Source organism: Mus caroli, chromosome 16 (assembly GCF_900094665.2).
Source record: "Mus caroli chromosome 16, CAROLI_EIJ_v1.1, whole genome shotgun sequence".
Lineage (NCBI taxonomy): Eukaryota > Metazoa > Chordata > Mammalia > Rodentia > Muridae > Mus > Mus caroli.
In genome coordinates this window covers 59,522,093-59,544,499 of record NC_034585.1, presented here as the reverse complement: position 1 = coordinate 59,544,499, position 22,407 = coordinate 59,522,093, and the positions used below count along the sequence as shown (strand labels likewise).

General features: G+C 36.6%; 1 protein-coding gene across 2 annotated transcripts in view; it reads left to right on the top strand.

Annotated features, from left to right (window-relative positions):
- Positions 1 to 22,407, top strand: part of Epha3 (EPH receptor A3) — a 304,612-nt gene that overhangs the window by 197,512 nt on the left and 84,693 nt on the right. For both annotated transcript variants that reach the window (XM_021185614.2, XM_021185613.2), the window contains exon 5: positions 614 to 949. In XM_021185614.2, the coding sequence (XP_021041273.1) occupies positions 614 to 949 (336 nt within the window). The remainder of the gene's footprint in view (positions 1 to 613; positions 950 to 22,407) is intronic.

Sequence of the window (22,407 nt, the reverse complement as noted above, 5' to 3'; positions counted from 1 at the left end):
TACGAAGCATTTGCCCACATCTTTCTGTTTTCCATATGCAATCTGAAAACGCTCTGCTTCCTTCTCCATGCTTGATTCATCATGAATGCAACATTTATCACACAAAATGGAATAGTTTTAAAGCACTTCCTGTAATGCAACCCCTATTAAAAGGAAAAAAAAATCTGTATCTGACTTCAGAATCTCACAATATATTTGACAGGGCAGGAGAGGTTACAGACAGTGGATTTATGTTCAGAGATTTTTATTATCTTTTGCTATCTCTTGGTCGTAGGTCATGGTAAATAAAAGGGTGAGGGGACTCTGATTTGTAAACCTAATACAGTAGTTTTCGTAACTATTCACCTGGGTTTTGAATTTATAGTAAATTTCTTTGTTGGACTTTGTGAACAGATCCTTAATCATGAATAGAAACTCTTAGTTCATAGCCTGGAGAGGCTGGTCCTCTTGAATCCATGTGCTTATAATCTTACAGATCCTCTGAGGATGAACTAGAGTAGACAATAAAGATAGAATGATTATTTACGTCTTCGGTTCTTTTATAAATTTTCCATTTCCCTTATAGTAGCAACCGGAAGTGATGCTCATTAATCTTTGTGGAACTACTTTTCAGGACCTCCATCTGCACCAAGAAATGTTATCTCGAACATAAACGAGACCTCGGTTATCCTGGACTGGAGCTGGCCCCTGGACACAGGAGGCCGGAAGGATATTACCTTCAACATCATATGTAAAAAGTGTGGGTGGAATGTCAGGCAGTGTGAGCCGTGCAGCCCCAACGTCCGCTTCCTCCCTCGGCAGCTTGGACTCACCAACACCACGGTGACAGTGACAGACCTCCTAGCTCACACCAACTACACCTTTGAGATCGATGCTGTTAATGGGGTGTCAGAGCTGAGCTCGCCACCGAGACAGTATGCAGCAGTCAGCATCACAACTAATCAGGCTGGTGAGTACACATTGGCAGTTTCAGACTTCAGCTGCCATGACCAACCAAGCCTTGTATGGACAGAAAAAAAGAAAAAAGAAAAAAACAAAAAACAAAAAACCAATAACCCAAGGTTGCATGGAGAGATGTGAAAGAGACCCTAAATTCTTCTCTAATCCCCTGCTTAGATAATTTTGGCACTTTACTAATTCAGTTTAATTCTCTGGTTCAGAATAAACCAGAGTTGCAAGGAGATTTCAAAACTACTCTAAATCTACTACTATCTCGTTGGGATTCTTTGGCAGTAAGGGATCCCTTGGCACAGGTTTAAACTTGAAGAATCTAGCAGGTATTCAATGCTTGCAAAGGTTACATAGATATTGTAAAAACTATGTGTATTTTTATACTGGTTAAATGTGATTCATACATAGTTACAAACTTATTTAATATTTCAAAGAATTCCTGCGAGTGTCACAGGTTTTCTTTTCTTTAAGAGTAGGGAAATTTAACTGAATACAAGCAAGCTAAAGTGGTCAAGCATGTATTTGTTTCGAGCTTTTAAAAATTCCTGTCACATGTGACCTTCCCCAAATAATGTACTATTAATGTGAAGTTTTCTCTTAACTTTATTTTTGGATTATTTTACCAAAGCAGTAAAAACAAAACAGTAACATCTTTCTTGCCTGTCCCAACAAGGTTCCCTTAGCTATAGTTAACAAATATGATCCCTACCTGAAATTGTACAATGTGTCTCCAATATGACTCTGCTGAATGGTGATATTCATACCAACTGGCTCAAGTTCTAACAGTTATAATTCAGTAAGTTAGACGAGGAATACAGCTGAAAAGATTAGTCCTCAAATATGCTTAATTATCCCTAAACTTCATATCTTATCAAAACCTCGTCCCAGAATTAATTCATCAAAAAGATATACCTCAGCACTTGCAATGTCTAGCCACCTACTCCCTTGAGGAATCCCTGACAACACAGTTGAATATTATTCCTTCCTGAGTATATACTCAAACATGGACCTTTCTAATTCTCAGTCCCAGTTTTTGTTTTTCAATAACTTTGCTTGTAATCTCTCATCTTGATGAAAAATGTAGATATCTGTAACATTTTTTCACAGTGAGACTTGAACATCATTGGTGGGAAAAGAGACTTTCAATGGCTTTATCAGCCATCACTTTAATCTCTCTTAGCAAACTTGCTTTGCCCCTCTTTATGCTGTATCCTTGTCCTACTCACTCTGGCTTTGACTTTACTGAAATTAGTGGTATCTAATATTTACAACTAATCGTATTTTAAAGTATGCAATGGGTTTATTTAGCTGTCTATGAAAAGATGAGTAATATTCATGTTACTTATTGCATGACTCTGGTTTCTCCTAGCCAGCGAACATGGGAAGTCTACAGTTTTAATTATATGGTAAATGATTTACTTAAATCGTCCATTTCAAGCTGATTTACATCCTTTAAGCAGGAACATCAATCTGCTCTCTAATAATCCCCTAAGTCAAACAAAAATATTTGAAAACAAGCAAAAGCTCCTTATGTTCTATCTTATCATTCCCCTCTGGCTTCCTGGTTATACATTAATCAGAAAATTAATAGTTTTAAATACACACAGTGAGTGAGGAGAGGTAATGGGGCATCCAGGAGAAGGTCAAGACCTTACAAAATAGATGAGTTTGTGCTTGCTAACTCCCACTGCCAGTTACAAATCATAGCATGAGGCAGGGATCCAACAGGCTTTAGCTGTGACTCTTTCTAAGTCCACTCCCATTTTTTTAAAGAGCAGTCATAGATTTGCAGTGTATAACAGAAATGATAGATTCATTTCATGATGTTTATATCATTTTGTATGCCATGGGGTCACAGGTCATTGTTCCATCTTCAATCCCCAGGGTAAAGTATGTAAGCATGGCTATATGTAAGCAGTACTGTCCCTATTGAGAACACGCCTTTGTTTCATTTTATTCTTACTCCTGAGAGGGTTAACGAACTGGTAGTCTTATAAAAATAATACCCCTGCCTGCCTTTGGAGGGGTGTGATTGTGTTTTAGCTCCTATTCTCTCTATCTTGGCTTTTAAGGGCAAGCATGAATGTGTCCCTTTTAATTTACTTTAAGATTGAGTTTCCTGATCCTTCTTTTGATTACATTGCAAAAGCTTTGTGATAACCACTTGATAAGGCACCTTCTAAATCATAGAAGATGAGGTGGTTAAACTCTGATTACTTTTCAGTTCTTAATACTTTCACAAAGTCAGTAAGATAAAAATAAACAAACAAGCAAACAGACAAGCAAACAGACATGGGTAACTACATGAACCTTAAAAAGCCCAAGTCAAACATGTAGAGGAAGAATTACAGATTGCAAGACAACCATCTTAAATTTACAGCATGAAAGGTACTTACAGTACCCCCTTCAAGTAGGGATATATCAGTTCTAGAAATGCATATTCAACTGCTTGATCATCCATCTGTTTAGTCCTGGTCTCCACCACTGGATCCATGGCTCTAAACATCTTATAGCAGATAACAAATTAAGTTTAGAAGAAATGGCTCAGGCAAAGAATGTATAGAATTTTGAGTGCTATGTTCACAGGCTACTGGTGGAAAAGATCCAGACGCATTCCCAGCGTGTCATCATGACTTTAAACTCTTTTTCTCCCTACCCAACTCTACTTCCACATCCTACTCATCCTTCCGTTCAGAGTCATTTGCCAGGAGGTAGGACAGGGAGCTTGATGGAGATGTCTGTCATGACCAGCTACAGTAACCCTGGTTCGTGCTGTGTGTTTCCAAGGGATTCTAAAAATATTCAGCACAAAAATTCCCTCATCCTCTCTAACATTCCACGACTGGATCTCATCCTTCACCCCATCATTCTCAGATTACTTTCACCCCACTTCTTTCTATTTGTTTGTTTGTTTATTTATATATTATTTAAAATAATATTTGAAAATTTAAAATGATTCCTTTTATGAGATTTTAATATAATTACTTTACTCCCCCCCCTGTTCTCATTCAAAACTCTTTCTCATACTCCTTCCTGTTCTCTTTTAAATTAGATGCCTCCTTCTGCATGATTTGTTCTCACATATAACCATGTCCTTTTCTCTCTTCTCTTTCCTCCCCCTGACCCCTCCAGTAGCACCCCTCGCTAGCTCCCTTTACACTCGCGGTCTCCTATTCTTTGTCATGTTACATAGTCCTATATAAATGCATAAAATATGAATATGATTTTCCCAGTACAATTACTGTTACTTATATGGATATAATTTTGGGGATGACTAATTGTTATTGGATCACCAATTAAAAGATTCATCCTGCATTTGTGCATGCGCACATGTACACACACATGCTAGTGTAACTCAATAAAATATTGACTTTAACTTTTAAAACAAACTTAATGTTATTTCTCCCACCTCCCTTCCTTGTCTTCTGTAGTTGCCATTCCTCCCCATTCTCACTTCCCCCTACCCTTCTTTATGTAACTGTGTCCTGTATCCATTCTCTTTCATGCTCCCTCTCTCCTGTGGGGACATTCTATTTCCTGTTCTTCCTACTTTCTGATGTGACTCCAGGTCACATCTGAAGATGTGGAGCTGGGAACCACAGATGAGAGAGAGCTTGAGGCCATCTAATGTAAATGCAGTAGCATCGGGACTCACTACATACTATTTATTCTAAGTTAATATAATAAGTTAATATTCTAAGTTAAGATTCAACTAAGTTAAGTTGAATCTCCTTTTCGGAAATCCTTTTAACCTGTGCCCTTCTGTTTTCTTTCTTTCTTCTTTTTCTTTTTTTCTTTTGTTTTCTTTTCTTTTGTTTTGTTTTTGTTTTTTGAGATAGGGTTTCTCTGGTAGCCCTGGCTGTCCTGGAACTCACTCTGTAGACCAAGCTGGCCTCAAACTCAGAAATCCGCCTGCCTCTGCCTCCCAAATGCTGGGATTAAAGGCGTGCGCCACCACGCCCGGCTCTTCTGTTTTCTTTATTGTTTTTGTTATTGTTTTGCTCTGTGTGTCTCAAGTTATTCTTTTTCTTAGATTAAAAAATCTCAAGGACAACCTGAGTCATGATAACCTGTGAGTTGAATTGCACATGTTTGCTGCAGCTTTTATGAATTGTTCTTCGTGATCTTATTCTACTTTTTTCCAAATTTTTTCTTTTTTTCTTTTTAGTTATTGGCAGCTTCTGTCCAATTCCTCTTCTCAACCCTGGGACCCCATCTGACTTCCACATGTGCAGGCCCTGTGAATGGTGCCACGTTGTGGGTTCATGAGTGTGTCAGCCCTGTTGTGTCTGGAACCTATTGTTTTCCCAGTGTGATCCAGCACCCTTCTCCCAGCATCTTTGCCTCATTGACTATTATTTTTTTAGGTGCCTATAAATTTAGATATGTAGATTCATATACATATATACATACAAACATATTTCTAAATACCAAAATTCAAATTGCTCAGGCTACATACTGCTACTTGTATATTTATTTTCAGGAGTGACTATTTGGTATTAGATAACCAGTTGGAACATCTCAGCATCTCATCATTAGTAGTAGGCCTTTGTGTAGAGTTGAGGGTCCTGGGTTTTCCCCTTGCCACTTAGGCATTCCTATTGTTGTTATTCTTGTTCAGCGCATATTTGAGCAGGCATAGTGAATCTCATTAGGTAGGTGCAACACCTAATACTACAAGGAGATACAATCTCAAAGCAAACTCCCCAATCCCTTGGTTCCTATGATTTTTCTACCCTCTCTTCTGCAATAACATTTGAGTCTTGGGTTCTGGGGTTGTTTTGTAGATATACCTGGTTTCATGTTCTTTGGAAGCACATTTTCCTACTTTCTCTGGTTTTACTTTAACTCTTTGTCACCTATAGGGAAAGATCCAAGCTTATCACTTTCCTGGATCTTTTATTTTTTTTCTTTAAGTCAACACTGAAATCATGAATGTATATATAGAATTTGTGTAAACATGATCTTTGCCCATAAGTGTCAAATGTTAAAAAAAAATAAGATAATAGTATATATTATGACCATACACATCTGACTAGATTTTTTTCAAATTAGTTTTTAACACAGGGTTTATCTGTCTTTTCCTATCTTTCATTACTTAGGAAAGTAAATTGCACATAACATGCTATTTTACTCCTAAGTTTTCAAGACAACAGTTTGAAGAATGGTACACTTGGGACTTCAATAAAATCAAGACATTAACTATTTTCTCCCCATAGTCATCAAATTTTGTCCACTGTACTACTAATATTCCTGTAGCATGAAAAATTGTTGACTATATTTTCATATTTTAGCTATGACAGAGTTTTATCCACAGTAACAAATAAACAGGGCCTTGGATATGGCTCAGTGGGTTCCTGTTTATAGTGAGGTCAATTTTCTGTATCAAAAGCAACAACAAAACAAGAAAAAATACTGATAAGTAAATTTAACTATAAATTCAAATAAAAGAGAATATAAAAGAAGTTAATTTTTACTTCCTATTTCTAAATGATTGCTATAACTGCAGACATTTCATGTCTTTCACTTTGTACATAATTTACATATAAAGCAGAGAGAAAATAACTTAGGTTTATTTATGCTTCCTACGGATACAACATTAAGTTATCTACAAAGGGATGACACCTTAAAGACTGCTTAACGTATTGAAAGCATTTCCACTATCAGCTTTCATAAAGTGATTTCTTCTATCCATTTAATTTAATAATGAAAGCTACAGCCTTTCTAGGAATAACAGGAACTATTCTTTTCCCTCCTAGTCAGAGCACACTACCAGATAAAAGAATAAAACTAAAATTCCAAACACAATTTCTCTTTGTTTGTTTAATTTTGTCATCCCAGGACTATCAGAACTTTACTACTAATGAATTTTAATGTCTAAACAGATTCTGTGGCAAATGTGTTGAAGATTATTTTACTTGAATTTATTTTAACCAATACTTAACATTTTATTAGTTATGGGACATCATGTGACGTTTCACTTCTTGTAAGTGTCCAACTGTTCATGATGGCTCACGACTCTGACTTTTGATCCTTTGCACAGATCCCACTTATCAAAAAGAGAGGAAGATGCTGCACTTACTTACAGAAGGTCCATCCTTTATTTAAAAATCATCATTAGTTGTTCTTATTATTTTTGAAGTCTATTTTAAGAAATTCAGTGTGTAGCTAAAAAGAGTCAATTTTAATTGTTCTCAAACATAAGTTAGTGTACAATAGACAATGTGAGGGAAAAGTGGTATATCATTAGTTTTGTTTGGTTGGCCCAGGTTTGTATGTGCACTGGGTCAGGCATTCTTCATCTTTTATCTTTGTAAAGTAATACTATGTGGACCCCCTAGAGACATAACATTCTATGGCTATTTTCAGATAACAACTCCATTTTTGCTTTGATTAACTAGCCTTCTTTCCCTTATTTCCCTTCTATTAAAATGATTTTAGAAAAATTTTCATAGTTGACCCTTGAGAAAGTTTGCCAATGTTGAGGACTCTGTGTTAAAACAGAGTACATTTCTCGGTGTGAATTTATTTGGTAGAATAAAACTTTTGTGGATGAATCTTACCAATTTCATCAAATCTGATTATTGTATATATATGATATTTAAATTAAAATATTAATATAAAACACATAAGTAATAACCAGGGTTTATAACTACTTGAATTCATATGTATACATGTGAATATGATTATTTGTTAAAATGCATGATGAATTGAGAATACAAAATTCTAAAGTTCTCACAGAAGTTAATGAAGTCTAAGAGATCTGAGAAAATAAAGCTTCACTCTTGACAAATTTAAACTAGGATAGGTGTGTTTGTGTGTGTGTATGTGTGCATGTATGTCCACATGTGTAGACATAAATATGTTCAGTTGTGCTCCATAGATATAAGGTAGATTTTGTATATATTTTTCTATAGTTTGCCACCTCAATTTGCAGTTCATCTTTGTTTAGAGACTGTCCAGTGACCATGCTGTCCCCTTGGGTCTATGTATTCATGTTTCCCCTAGTGCTGTGGTTACAGGTGCATAGCAACTCACATGGATTTTAAATGGTTGCTGAAGAACTGAACTCAGATAGTTATGTGTATACATGAAACACATTAGCCACTAACTGAGCAACCTAGTTTTTCTCTTAATTATCTTCCATGTTCTGTTCAGGTTATGTGTGTGGTAGGATTTTTAGATGGGAAGGATAATTGCATAAAACTGTATTTTATATAGTGCTGGTTATCGGTTGAGTGACCAATGGTCAGTAGTTTTATTTATAATTACCATGTGGAATATTTAACAACAGATTGACTCTCAAAGAACACAACAGTATTTGGAACATCCCTGGTTTTATTTGGCAACTTGATTAGTTTCTATTTTATGTGTTTCCTGAGCATTGACACAACACTTATTATGAGCCAACATGACTCTACCACATGCACTGTGGACCAAATCGTGATTAAGATGTTGCAACTATCTTCAAGGAGCTCTCCATCAAGGGGTTTTGCAAAGTTCTAAAAACCCTGCATGAAATTGATTGCGCTGGTCATGACAAAGCAGGCAGGCCAGCTGCCAAGAGTCTCGAAGAATGTGATTCACCTGGAGCTGAATGAAGACAACTAGTAATTTATCTTATATTCACAGAGAGTAGCTAACTCTATTCAATAACATCATCCTTTTTCTCTGTTACTTAAGCATGATAGTTAAAGCCTACTCATTCTACATGATTCTAACACAAACACCACCACCACTAACCCTAGAGAGAGAGAGAGAGAGAGAGAGAGAGAGAGAGAGAGAGAGAGAGAGAGAGAAACTTATTTCATGAATTTGAGACATCATCCTAAACCTAAATTCATAGCATTAAAACTACCTATCACAGAAGGTTCAAGATTTTAAGGTCCATCTTAGGTATATGATAAGTCCATGTCCCCTCAAATTGGAAGGTGATAGATGTGTGTGTGTGCGCGTGTGTGTATACACACACACACACATATATATATATACATAAAGAGAGATAGAGAGATGGATAGATAGTCAGATACATATATACATACATATATAAATGATAAATGGACAGATATAGATGAATAAATAGATGATAGTTTAAAAGAGATAGACGATAGTTAATCATAAGTAGATAAGATTTAAATAGATATGTAGATAGAAGAAAGATGGATAGTTAGATAGATAGATGACAGATAGATGATTGATGGATAGTAAAAAGGTAAACTATGGTTGGTAGATTTCAAGGACCTTCAAAGAGATAGAAAAGATACACTTTCAATTAGGGTTTTAGTTTCTTTTGCCATCATAAAATACTCTGGATTTGAGGGCGGGACTTGCAACCGTCAGAAAAAATAAACTCCTTTCCCTTGAGGCTTTACATTTTTTCAGAGTATGTTTATAGCTGTTCATATACCCTGCTATAGATCAATCTTTAGTGTTATTAATTAATTTGTCTGTTTTTATACCTGCTTATGGAACAAGCATTTTATTGGTACAGAATGTAATATTCTTCATAGTAAAATACATCTTACTTCTTTATATTACTTACTTCCCTTGCCACCAGTAACCTCATTGAATGAGATGGGCATTATTTGTCATCTGGTCACTGAAAATAAGAGAAAATACATTTTTCTATGACCTGGTGTGTATATATATATATATATATATATATATATATATATAGAGAGAGAGAGAGAGAGAGGGGCAGCATGAGAATCACTGATAAATATGGGAGTTAAGAGCAATCTCTCAGTACAGAAATGCACTAGAGCAATAGCTTAAGTCCTTGGCATTTTTTTTCTAAATTAACATCTCACAGGAAAAATATTTGCTTTCAGAGTCTTACATAGAGTGCACATAGGCTAGAAACTTATGAGGATGCACTGAAACACAAACTAAAATTATTCTACCGCTGAAGCCCAAGGACAAGCCCAGAACTTGTCTTCTCCAATCTTTGGAAATAGAAATCTATTCTTCTCATTAAGAACTATGTTTCTGAGTGTTACATGTAGCCTTGGTTACAGCTTGAAAACTGATATGAGGAGTCCTTCGTAAAAGAACCACAGATGTTCAGTGTGTGATATATTTCCTTTTTACCCTAGTGGCCTTTATAAAAAGGGCTTGAAGATCAGCTTATAACAAGTCAACTAATGACATGATATAGAGAGGCCCCTGGTTCAGTGGCTGTTATTACAGCTGTGTCTCATTACATATTAGATGCTTAGAACATGCTTGCATTCCGAGTGGCATTTATCTTTTGAATTTCAAACATTCCTACCATAAATAAAGATTTTATGCTTTTCAAAAATGTTTCACAGTTTAGTCTAGGGAATACTGAAAGGTCACTTTGACTTAATGACACTTTCCCTTCAAGGACTCCTGGAGCTAAGATGTGCACTTTCTGAGTGCTCACCTCCACAGACCTGTGTTACTCTTTTCCTCTGCCCATTTCCTGCTATTCCCTGAGCCCGGAGAGGTGATAATAACTTGAGTTTCACAAAAACACCAGTGTGGGGGACCAAATGAGAAGTGGCCTTTGAATATAGCTTAATAATTTCCTCTTTTTGACAACTTTCTAATAAGAGTTATCTAACTCTAACATAAATGATGACAGTACTGCTGCTGGAAAAATGAATTTGTGATATGCATTTTTCTTTCAAAACCTAAAATTATAACTGCTTTTTAAATCTATTTAAAGTAAGACCTTTACAATACTCCTTCCAAATTTCTAGTTATAATTAAAAGAACTTATCCTTTCATCATTTAACAAGTAAAATTTTAAGCAATTTGTGTGAGGCGTTGCCACTGTTAATTAGTGACCACAGTTTTTCTTTTAAAAATGAAAAGCAAGAGTGTGATCCCTTTTTTGTTTTACAATTATACATACCTGGTAGCTATCTAGTGTAGGCTCAAATATTTTCCAAGATGAAACTATCTCCTATCTTATAGAATGAACCATTTTAGGAAGAAAATTCATTTCATGTGTCTTTGATTCTGGAAGAAACCCTGCCACGTTCCTTTTGTTCTCCAAATATTTGTTGACTTAGATAGAAGATTAGCCTGGGAGTTATTTCTGCTTTAACAACTGCTTCTCTGGGAATGAGCTCTGCCCCACCTTTGTGCTGAGGCAGCAGCTGGCCTGGCCAGTTCCTGCAGTTGGTGCCAGGCAGCTGTGTTTCTTGTCTGCATTTCTTTATGGACCCTCTTACACGCACTGTAGTCACCTGCACAGCCTGTTCTGATTTGATTTTCTTCCTGTCACAAACACTACAGCCAGAACCTTCCCTATGACTGCCCCAATGAGCATCCCAGAGAGGAGATGGAACACAAAGACATATTCCCTTGAATGCATGCCTGTGAATGTGTGTGAGAGAAAGTGTTGGGAGGTGAGACATGGAAGAAGGTGCGTACCACATGTGATGGAGTGTTTGTGAAAAGTCCCAGATCATATCTCACCTGGGAAGAGAGGCCAAGAATGCTGATGTCCTAAGTCCTTGTCCTGCAAAGAAGAGAAACCAGCCCCATCAACAGAACCAAACATAGATGCAAAGGTCAAAGAGTCACATTCCTACACAGTTAAGAGGGAATGATCTCATAGATCGGAGTTATATTTAACTCAAACTAAGAGATTAATCTGATATATATTGTATTCATCAGTTTTGTCCTAAAATTTTACTAATAGTGTTCATGCCAACAAATTGATAATATTGGAAAGGTGGATAGCAATGGCATTCAAGAAAATACCCCTTGAAAGCACCGCTCACCCCGTGTAAAATGGCAGAGATAACTTTATTTCACATATAGTTTTAGTTTTGTGAGTTGTTTTGCAAAGCACTTTTTGAGTTACATTAGTATATGTTAAATCCTCTAGAGAGTCAGTGTGTGTCTGAGTGTATGTTTATGAAGGCAGACATATAGAATCTTCATCAGAGGAAAGAAGGGATAGAGAAAAAAATTCTTTTGGTTTTTTGAGACAGGGTTTCTCTGTATAGCCCTGGTTGTCTTGGAACTCACTCTGTAGACCAGGCTGGCCTCAAACTCAGAAATCTGACTGCCTCTGCCTCCCAAGTGCTGTGATTAAAGGCATGTGAGTGAGAAAAAAACTTTTAATAAATTGGTATATGCTATCTTTGTTCTGAAAAGGTCAAAGTCCACTGTGTGTGCTGGCAAGCTGGAAACCTGATTGACTGAACCCTGCTACATCAAAGTTGGCAGGTTAAATTCAGAATTCTGATTTAGCTGTTTTTCTTTTTTCTTTTTGTGGATTTCAGCCAACTAGACAAGGCCCATCAATATTGTCATGTGTGCTATGCTTTGCCCCAAATCTCTTAGTTTAGAATCTTACTTCATTTGGAAAACACCTTTACCTTGATAGCAATACTAGTATATGACCAATTATCAAGGCTCCCTGGTTAGCAAACTTGCCATATGAAATTATCGCTGTTCCCCACATTGGGGATCTCATATGTTATCTCTTTGTTACATGAATTGCTACTCCACAAGTTTAAGAAAATTACTAGAAAAGGTGAAAACAGACAGTAGTCTTTGAATTTTAGACATTAGCTGTATAGCCCTGCTGGAATTCTCTTCCTCTGGCTCTTGGTGTTTCTTTAGGACTCTTTCTTTGAATTTTTCTTGGGAAGGATTATCTGGCCCCTAAAAAACTTTCTCTCTTTTAATCCTATCCAAAACTATGAGGAATTTCTAGAGCTCATCTGGATGATCTCTTGCAAATACCAATTTCTTTTAAATTAAATCCATATCTATAATAGTTAGAAACTATATCAAATGGTGATAACACTACATTATAGCATATGTGCTGGGAAACATCACCATGTGAGCATGTCAGAGAGTAGAGGGTTACCTTCTTCTCACACAGCCTGTTGATAATATCACAGGAGCAATGTCAGAGATGTTGAGGTAACCTTCCGAACACAGTATTATCTTGTGTTCAAGAGACCTACTTAGGTCCAATAAATAACTATGCCATTTACATGCAAGCTCTTGCCAATCATCTTTGAGTAGCAATAATGATGAAGGCCCTCAGCTTAGAGAATTTTAGATTCAAAGTTCCTAAAATAACTCTTAAGAGACTTGCAGCATTCCAGTATGTGCTGATTTTCAACCAAGGCTACAGATTAAGAGAGACTTTCTGAAAATAATGGGGAGATACCTAAAACAACGCAGATCAACCTGGCCAGAATGCCATTGGGATGCTCTCAGGAAAAGACGTTTCTTTTCCAGTCATAAGATGCAGACAGTGAGGATGTTTACATGGTACACTCACTCAATGTGAAATTCAGTGCACTGCCTGGCCAGAGCTCATGCACCCTGAGTTGTATGGAATACAGAAACCATTAAAATACAAATTTATGTAAACTAATATTATCTTGGTATCAAGAACACAACAATAATTTATTTATGTTTTATACAAATTAAAACATCGTCTTTTATTACCAATATTTATTGAATATATCTGATTGTATGTGGATTTTAGCATTTGTTTATGTTTGGATTCTTCCCAATCTTGTCATAGAGTAAAAAGAAGCTTGTCAACCATTATAATATAGTTTACACAATACATTAACTGATCATCAAATGTTTCCTTCTGTATTTTGATTATCCTTTGTAGCTCTTTAAACATTTCTATAAAATTCTGTTCATGTCTGGTCTGTATTGAGGGTGGGAGAGGTCATATACTTGCCTATACAGGTTCTTGGAATTGATAAAAGAATCGAAGAACATATTCAGAAGCTAGGCAACATGGTTCATGCCTACAAATTCTGTATTTTGCAAGTTGATTAAGAGGGCTCAAAACCAGGATGTCCAAGACTGTAAAGAGCAATAACTCACTGCATTTCCTATTGCTATTTTTTTACCAAGTTTTGTTATCTTTGAACTAGGAAGAGATAATTAACAGTGTCTGTTGCTGTCAGTTTAACCGCTAGTCTTGTTAGTCTTGAGCTGTTTGAAGCTCTAGGCATTGGTTCCTCTTTAACTTGACAATTGCTTAAAAGCAGCTGGCATGCCATTCTCACTCACTGAAAGGCCAGCTCGGGCTTAGTGCTAATCTAGCCGTGGAAGACAGCACTTGAAAATGAGTTATAATCAGCCAGGGGATTTTCCATTATACTGTTTGAAAGCTGTTGCCTTTAGAAACCTTCCACCTCCCTATCCACCAGGTTTTTACCCACCAGTGGCTGCTCCATATGTCCCAGAGGAAGCTCACAGACTGGCACGGAAGTCCAGAAGGGGCCTTAGGAGATGGCATTCTAGATGTCTTTTCATTCATCTTCCTTCTACATGGCACCCCTATGATCACTTTTATAACTGTCTGTCTTAGTCTGTTGTGTGCTCCTATATACCACACACTGTGTAATGTAGGTTGTTGGCTATGGTAATAATTATTACACAGCTGTTATTGTAGAGAAATTTATGAAGGAAAATATATTAACTAAATTTAGTTTGTGCAGAGAAAATGAATCACAATGAAGAAAAGAAATGAGAGGCTGGAGATGTGGCTGGTTCAGGAGACAGCTGGATTAGTATATATGAGTCCCTGGTACCCCATTCCACATCTAAAAACCAAAAGTATGGGCACGTTGGTGGATGCATTTATCTCTTAAATGATTAGGAGTTCAGTTATCCTAAACTCTAACCTATACAGTGAATTCCAGGTTATAAAGGGATATAAGAAACTTGGTGATGATGATGAGCAGGAGGAGGAGGAGGAAGAGCAAGAAGAGGAGAAGGTAGCAGTGGTGACTTCTAGTCTATGTTGATTTTTGGAGGCCTTGAGGTGGACAATGAAAGTTGGCTTAAGGATTTTATTGTCACAAAGCAGAACAAAAATATTAAACACCAGAAAAATGAGCAAAATATTTGAGAAGGTCATTTTTCTTCCAGCAATTTAGCTCCCAGCCATGTAGTTCAGTAATATCATAAAGAGTACAGAGTAGGTGATATCTACTGGAAAATGATTTTAGGGCTTCAGGATTTCAGGGATATGAAGGATTATGCTTGCAAAGAAAACACATTCACTTCTACTTGTATATGTAAATATATTAATTTTAAGTTTTATTTATTTATATTTTTTTCTTGCATATTACATCCTGATCTCAGTTTCCCCTCCCTCCTCTTGTAATAACTTCCATTTCTTAACAAAATTTGTTTGGAGTGAACACATACTCGCTTCTATTTCCTAACAAACTGAGTTAAGAATATACAAAATACTCTTTAAGGTACCTTTTTATCCTGGGTCTTGGCTTTCTGCAGTGCAACAGCCTGATTCTCTCTTTCTCTCTGTATATTCCTTTTGTCTAATATCTATATACATCAATGTACATGTATGTGTATGCATATGTATAGCATATGCATATGCCTAGGCATAGGCATATATGTAAATATATATGTATATATGTATGTATATATATACACACACACACACACACACACACACACACAAACACACACACATATACACATTGGTGTGATGGCCTTGCCTGACCAAAACCACAGACTGATTGGGCTGTTGTGTTGCTCTTTAGTTCTTAGTTCTCTGCCATAGTATTTGTCAAAGACACTTGAAAAATGGTACTTATTGAATTTTGGGTTACTATTTATACATATACAGAATTGCTTTCATTACTGATCCAGCTCTGTACCATCAATACTAACAAGCATAAAGGAATGAGAAGTGAGTAGAGCCAGTGTCACTGTCTGCTGCTTCCCCCTTCACAGGGGTCTGTTACCTGCAGTCTCAGTCATGCAGTTTATTCACCTAGTCAGAAAGGCATTTAGATTTTTCTTTAGTTTGTAGCTATTATACTGGGTTTGTTATGAATGGCTAGGATGGGGCAGACAGGGGAAATGTTGATACTTGATGCAATAGAGAGAGAGATAATCTGGCCTGTGGTTTAGAAAATATATATGTATCTGCAAGAAAGATGGGCTTGTTGACAAACTGATAGTAACCCAATTGAGAGATAGTAATCTGAACCAAACCAGGGAGAGGAGATAACTGAACTATCAGACATTAAAAGAAGGCAGTGTGGTATAAATTACTCAGGTATGAATTAAAGACCAAGGGAGAGTAGCCTTCCATTCAGATATAGGCATTACTTAAACAGAGTGAAACTAAGGGGGCGATTGGGTCAGCGCTCAAGATCACAGAGAAGAGATATTTTATATGTGATGCAGATCAGGTAAACAGCAGTTATTCCTCTAGAGAATTGTAGAAAATCAGCAAGTGATGAAAAATGTCTGATTATGAGGAGAGGGGATCCTTAAATATTATATTTTATATTTGCAAGTAATAAGATTTAAAGAGAAAGGGGGTGATCAGTCATAGATAAATATTTGATTCTAAGTTTTTAATGAAAAATAATTTATTTTCATATTGTTTCCAGTCCCATACTCTTCCCAACTGCTTCCTCCCCCATTAAGCACCAAGCTTTATGTTCATTCTCTGTCTGTTGAAGAAAGGAACATTCCTAGGAGACATAGTTTCACAGCAATGCCTTCTTCCTCTTTCCCTTACAAATTTTCTACCCCCCGTCCCGACAATGATTCCTGAGCCTCAGTAAGCTTTAGTAAGCCCAGAAACCTTCAGCCCTTCACAAAGAACTACAGGAAACTCAAGAATGTTGAAAGTAAAATAGTTTCCCCCAGGGAAGAGCACACCAGTTGGTTAGCCAATACCAAATGGTCAGACCTAAAAATTTCCATACAAGTAATATTATATGGACTGAGAAAGTTGAACGGTATGTGTATGTGTACATGGGTGTGTGTGTAGGGTGTGTGTGTGTGTGTCTAACTACAACTGACAAAGAAAGGAGTCATAATTTTGAAAAGGAGAAAGGAGAGGTATACAATTTGTTTTGGAGGAAAGAAAAGGGAGGGGAAAATGGTATAATTATATTATAATCTCAAAATGTAAAAGAAATCGTTTAAAAATCAAATAACAAAAACTAAACCAAACAAACAGAAATCAAGTAAGATAAAAATTACCAGAGTGAAACAAAAACAAAAACACAAAAAGAAAGAAACAAACAAAAAGGACACATTTTTGAGTTGGCCACCTATTCCAGCTTCCCTAGATGGAGTACTAGTGAAAGACACTCCATTGGAGAAAATCCATTTTCCCTTTGCCTGAAAGTATTGATTGCAAATACCTTCATTATTAGGGGTCAAATGTTATGTCTACTTCTCCTTCTTTTTTGCTGGGATGCTGTCAGAATCTCTCTGTTTATGTGTATCATCAGCTCTGCTGGATGTGAGTGGCAAACTTCTCTTGAAGTCACCTGCCATCTCTGGTTCCTACAGTCTTTCCACTCCATTTTCCATATAGATCCCTGAGTCCTGAGGAGATGAGTGTGAGAAGGACACTGAAATTATGATGGACTGCTCCAAAGTCTCTCACTCTCTACACATTGTCCAGTGTGGGTCTCTGTGCTTTTTACCATCTACTGTAAGAGGAGGCTTCTCACCTGATGGGGGAAATGTAGTATTTGATGGGTTAATCAAGATGTTATTTGGAATCATCTTATTCTTGTGTCCTTTAGAAAATAGCAGTACAGTTCTCTTTAGAACACATCATATACCTAGCAGAGATAAATTAAAACAAATAGACCAAAATAAGTATGTCGAGGATAGCCATATATCTGTGGAGCCTATAAGGGAGACGCCTGACTTCAAGCAGGAAATGGTTATATTCTAAAGTGGCTTTAGAAAATGTTACATTTCAAATGAATTTGTTACATTTTATTGTTATGTGTGATTATGTATTGTTAAAGTGCATTTTTATGTGAGTGTGTGTGTGTAGATATATGTACATGTGTGGGGGCATGTGACTGATGTTGGGTGTCTTTCTCAATCACCATTCAACCTGATAGACTGACCAATGAGCTCCATTGATCCACAACCTGCTTACCCTTCACCACATGCTGGAGTTCGAGACATGTGATACACCAGCCTTCCTAGGGATGCTACAAAGGCAAACTCACCTACTCATGCCTTATTTGACAAGAACTTTACTGGCTGAGCTATATTCTGAGCCACATAATTTATTCTGTTTTATTATTTTCTGGGTTTTCACTGTCCTGGGCACTAAATAAATGCTTACCAATGGATAGTGACTTATCAAGTCCACAATATCACCCATTAAATAATATTCCTTCTATCTTTACTGCTGTTATTAATTTCAAGTTCTCATCATTTCTTATCTGAACTAACCTCTAGTTGGTTTTTAATTTTCATGTCATCTGTGAAAATCATGAAATCCAAATGCTTTGATATGCTTCCAGAACTCCCTATGACCCCTCCCATATCTACCTGCTGTTTAACTTTCCAAATTTTGCTGGATATACAGGGCCTATGCTCCTGAAAAAATACAAAAGTGTTGTTTCTTTTCATCTTTATCTAACATGAAGCCACATAGGAAATTATATTTCTTTAAACTCGATTTACTTCCCTTATCTCAAAACTCAATTCCTGTTTCATTCTCTAAAAGAATTTTTCCATTTCCCATCTAAAGTAATCAAGCCCCTTTTGCCTCTTTTGTGTATCAGTCTGTAGTTTAGCCACTGTGTTTGCCAAGTTGTGTGGCCCTTCTAGAGCATCCACCTGTTTTTAATTAATTAATTAAATTAATTAATTAATTCACTTTACATTCTGCTCACTGACACAGCCTGCCCCACTACCTACATAGTCTCTCCTTTCATCCCCTTTCCCTTCTCCTCTGAGAGGATGAAGGGTCCCTCCCTGGGTATTCCCCCATCCTGGCACATCAACTCTCTGCAGGGCTAGGTACATCCTCTACTGCTGAGGCCATACAAGGCAGCCCAGTGTATTCCACATACAGGTAACTGTTTTAAGGGTAGCCCACCACCCCAGTTGTTGGAGGATCCACATGAAATCTGAGATGCACATCTGCTACATATGTGCAGGGAGCCTAGGTCTCGTGTATGCTCTGTGGTTGACGGTTCAGTGTATGAGATCATGCAAGGGTTTAGGTTAGTTCACTCTGTTGGTCTTCCTATGGAGTTCCTATCCCCTTCAGGGCCCTCATTCTTCCCTCAACTCTTACATAAGTGTGCCAGCTCAGTCCAAGGTTTGGCTGCAGGTCTCTACATCAGTTCAGTCAGCTGCTAGGTGAAGCCTCTAAGACAGTCACTCTAAGCTCCTGTTGGCAAGCATAACAGAATATCATTAATAGTTTCAGGGATTGGGGCTTGCCTATGGGATGGGCAGAGACCTGTTCTTAACTCTGTCTGCTGAGCTCTGTGGAAATCAAGAGACCTGTTCTTAACTCTGTCTGCTGTGCTCTGTGGAAATCAATACTAGGTGAGATGGACTGACACATGATTTTGATCCTGTTGCTTACTTTTTGAAGTATTGGCTCCGTATAGCAAGCAGACCGACATCTAAACTTCTCAACCTAAACATTGAAGCCTTTGACCACTGTTTCTAGCTTACCTCCATAGAAAATCTCCTCTAATCCTGATTACAACAATGAGCATAACTCTTTCCCATTCATCAGGGACATTTTGCAAATTTCGTTACATTAACCCAAAATGTATTTATTCTGCATTTATACACTAAATATCTCCATTCTTCAATTCCTAGACTGAATGCCAGAATCCTAATTTTTTAAAGATAATTTTTCTATATTGGATGTAACTGTGCCCTTTCATTTGAACTTCTATGTCATCATATCATCAGAATCTGTGTCTTTCACATATGTGCCTGAATTTTAATTTATTTTACATTACACTTTACAAACATTTCATCTAAACTACAATACTCTAAGTACCTTGCATATTATAGGCATGACTTGCATATTATAGGCATGACTTGCATATTATAGGCATGACTTGCATATTATTATAGGCATGACTCCAATTTGTCTTCCATAGTGGCTACTTGGAATCTTAGCTAATGTGGCAGTTTTAGATATTTCTTCAATTGAGAGATGATTAAAAAAAGATTATGAGACAGATTTCTGTACTTGACATTTTTACAGAATCTCTAAACTCTATTTGCTTTTAAAACAAACAAACAAACAAACAACAAAAACAAGACCAGAAACCCTCCACAGACTGAGTGGGCAGTAGTATTTAGTGGCTACCTATATATCCCTTAGCCAAGTCAGATCGACATAAAAGTAAATATTCTGGGAGAAAACATTTTTCTAGTGTTTCCAATTGTACAGAGCCGATTCCTCAGTCATTTCTAGACTGCTCTTAGCCAGGTACTGATGGTTTTGATATCGAGCTCATAAAGAGAACGAAAAATCACAAAGAAAATTGGTAAGTGTGGATAGCTTCAAAGTTTATTCAACAAATGTGTTTTAAATCAAATGATTCATCTTTTGGCATGAGCTACCCACTCCATCGTCCTCTATTTCAAAGGCTTTGTCTCTGTCTCCTGAAGGCTGTGGCTAGCCTTATTCTTGATGAATGAGACAGTCTCTGCAAGTCATAAATAAAACAAATAGAATAACTTAACATTTGACTCTCAAAAGAAGGTATGTTACCTCATGTCATGCAGGCAATATATTTGAAAGGAAAAGTATTCAGAAAATAGTATCAGACACAAAATCATCAGGCATCCATCTGCAAGGAACTGCTGCATACCACGGCAGTTTGATCAAGTGCATGATTCTTGATTAAGAATATAAAGAGATATGTGGTATTCCTTATAATTTATCACTTTATTTAGTTAACATTTCCCTTCAAAAATTCCTCTTATTCTCATTTGTTCAAATTTCTACTTTAAAATTTCTGAAAGGGAATAAGCATCCTACTGTGAAGTGTTCTGCTCAGCTGGAGTGATGTTTTAATTTTTCAACTCCCTGCATTGCTCTTTGCAGTAAATAAATGCACAGAGTTCTTTAAAGAAAAATAATGAATATATGTAAGTGAGCGGAAGAGATAATGAGCTTTTTATTTTAGTTTCTCACACAGAAAAAATATTTTTCATACAAATTATACATATAAATGCACATAATATTAATATGCATAATAGTATAAATTACATATTATAATATCATGCACAAACAAATTCCACCATTTCTAAGACAACAATTTTAGTTGAACTTTTTGAAATAAAAGATAAATACACACAATTTTAGACTCATGCCTACATGTCAGCTTAGATAACCTGGTTATCTATGAAATATGGAACTATTTTCTGTTGCTAGGTCTTGGCAATAGAGATTGCCAAAATCTCTCTCTCACTTTCAAATTGGACTTTTCTTGGTTGTGTCTAGTCGTATATATCCTGGCAATGCAAGTCATTAAAACTATACTTACTTTGTAATAAACACTATTGCTCATTTATAACAACGTATGTCTGTTTGTAAAACAGTGTCCTTAGTAAAGATAACTACCTCATGCAGGCACAAAACATTATTCTCCTCATTGTTCCTTACCAAATATAAGCTTGCATAGTCTCCATGCATTTCTCACATCTGTTTTTGCCTGGTGAAACAAAACTCTGGAAGTAGTAATCGTAAAATGGATCGATCTGTTATTCCAGAGAAGTTGGTCTTACTACAGCTAAGTGAGGCCAGAGGAAGTTAGAAACAGAAGATTGCAGGGCAGACCAATTGGCCCGACACCTAAGTGGCAGGTGTCTCCTTTGGTGAAAGGTGTTAGACAGGTGAATACTGGGATATCATCACGCTACCTGTGAACGAGTCTTTCCCAGGGGAACCTGCTCCTCTGTCTTTTTGTCTGATTTCTCCTAGACAGTAATTTTCACTCACTGTGTGAACTGACAAGAAAAATTTATTGTTAACTTCATAGTCAGCACTAGTCTAGATTTCTTCAGCATATTACACTAGCATTCAACTAACTTTCTTGAAGGCTTTGAGAAGTCCACAATGGAGGATATGTCATTAAATGGTCTTAATCACTTCTAAAGTTGAAACTTCATTCTAACTCAAACAGGATCTATTTTATCTAGTTATTATGATAGTCTATAAAATAATATGAAATTATGTATTATAACACCACACATAACATATATCAGTGAAGACAAGAATGGTTTTTAAAAATAAAAGATAAATACATTCAATTTTAATTTCATGCTTAGACATCAACTTAGATCCTTAGTTATCTATACAAAATTAAGCTAGCTATTTTCTGTTGCTGGAGTCTCTCTCAGTCTCTCTCTCTCTCTCTCTCTCTCTCTCTCTCACACACACACACACACACACACACACACACACATACACACCAGTGTCCTACATATGCCACCCACAAAAGAGAACTTCAAAAATTTTGAAACAAACAGTTGTTGAGAGTTTTTAATTGGGGGAACCTGGTCCATGCAGTAACTTATAAATAGAGTCCTCTGAAACAGCATCCTCTCCATGAGATAGCACGGACCTAAGTGGCTGTTTTAATCATTAAGTCAATGGGATTTGACCACCTGGTATGATTGTCACACAGGTGAGTA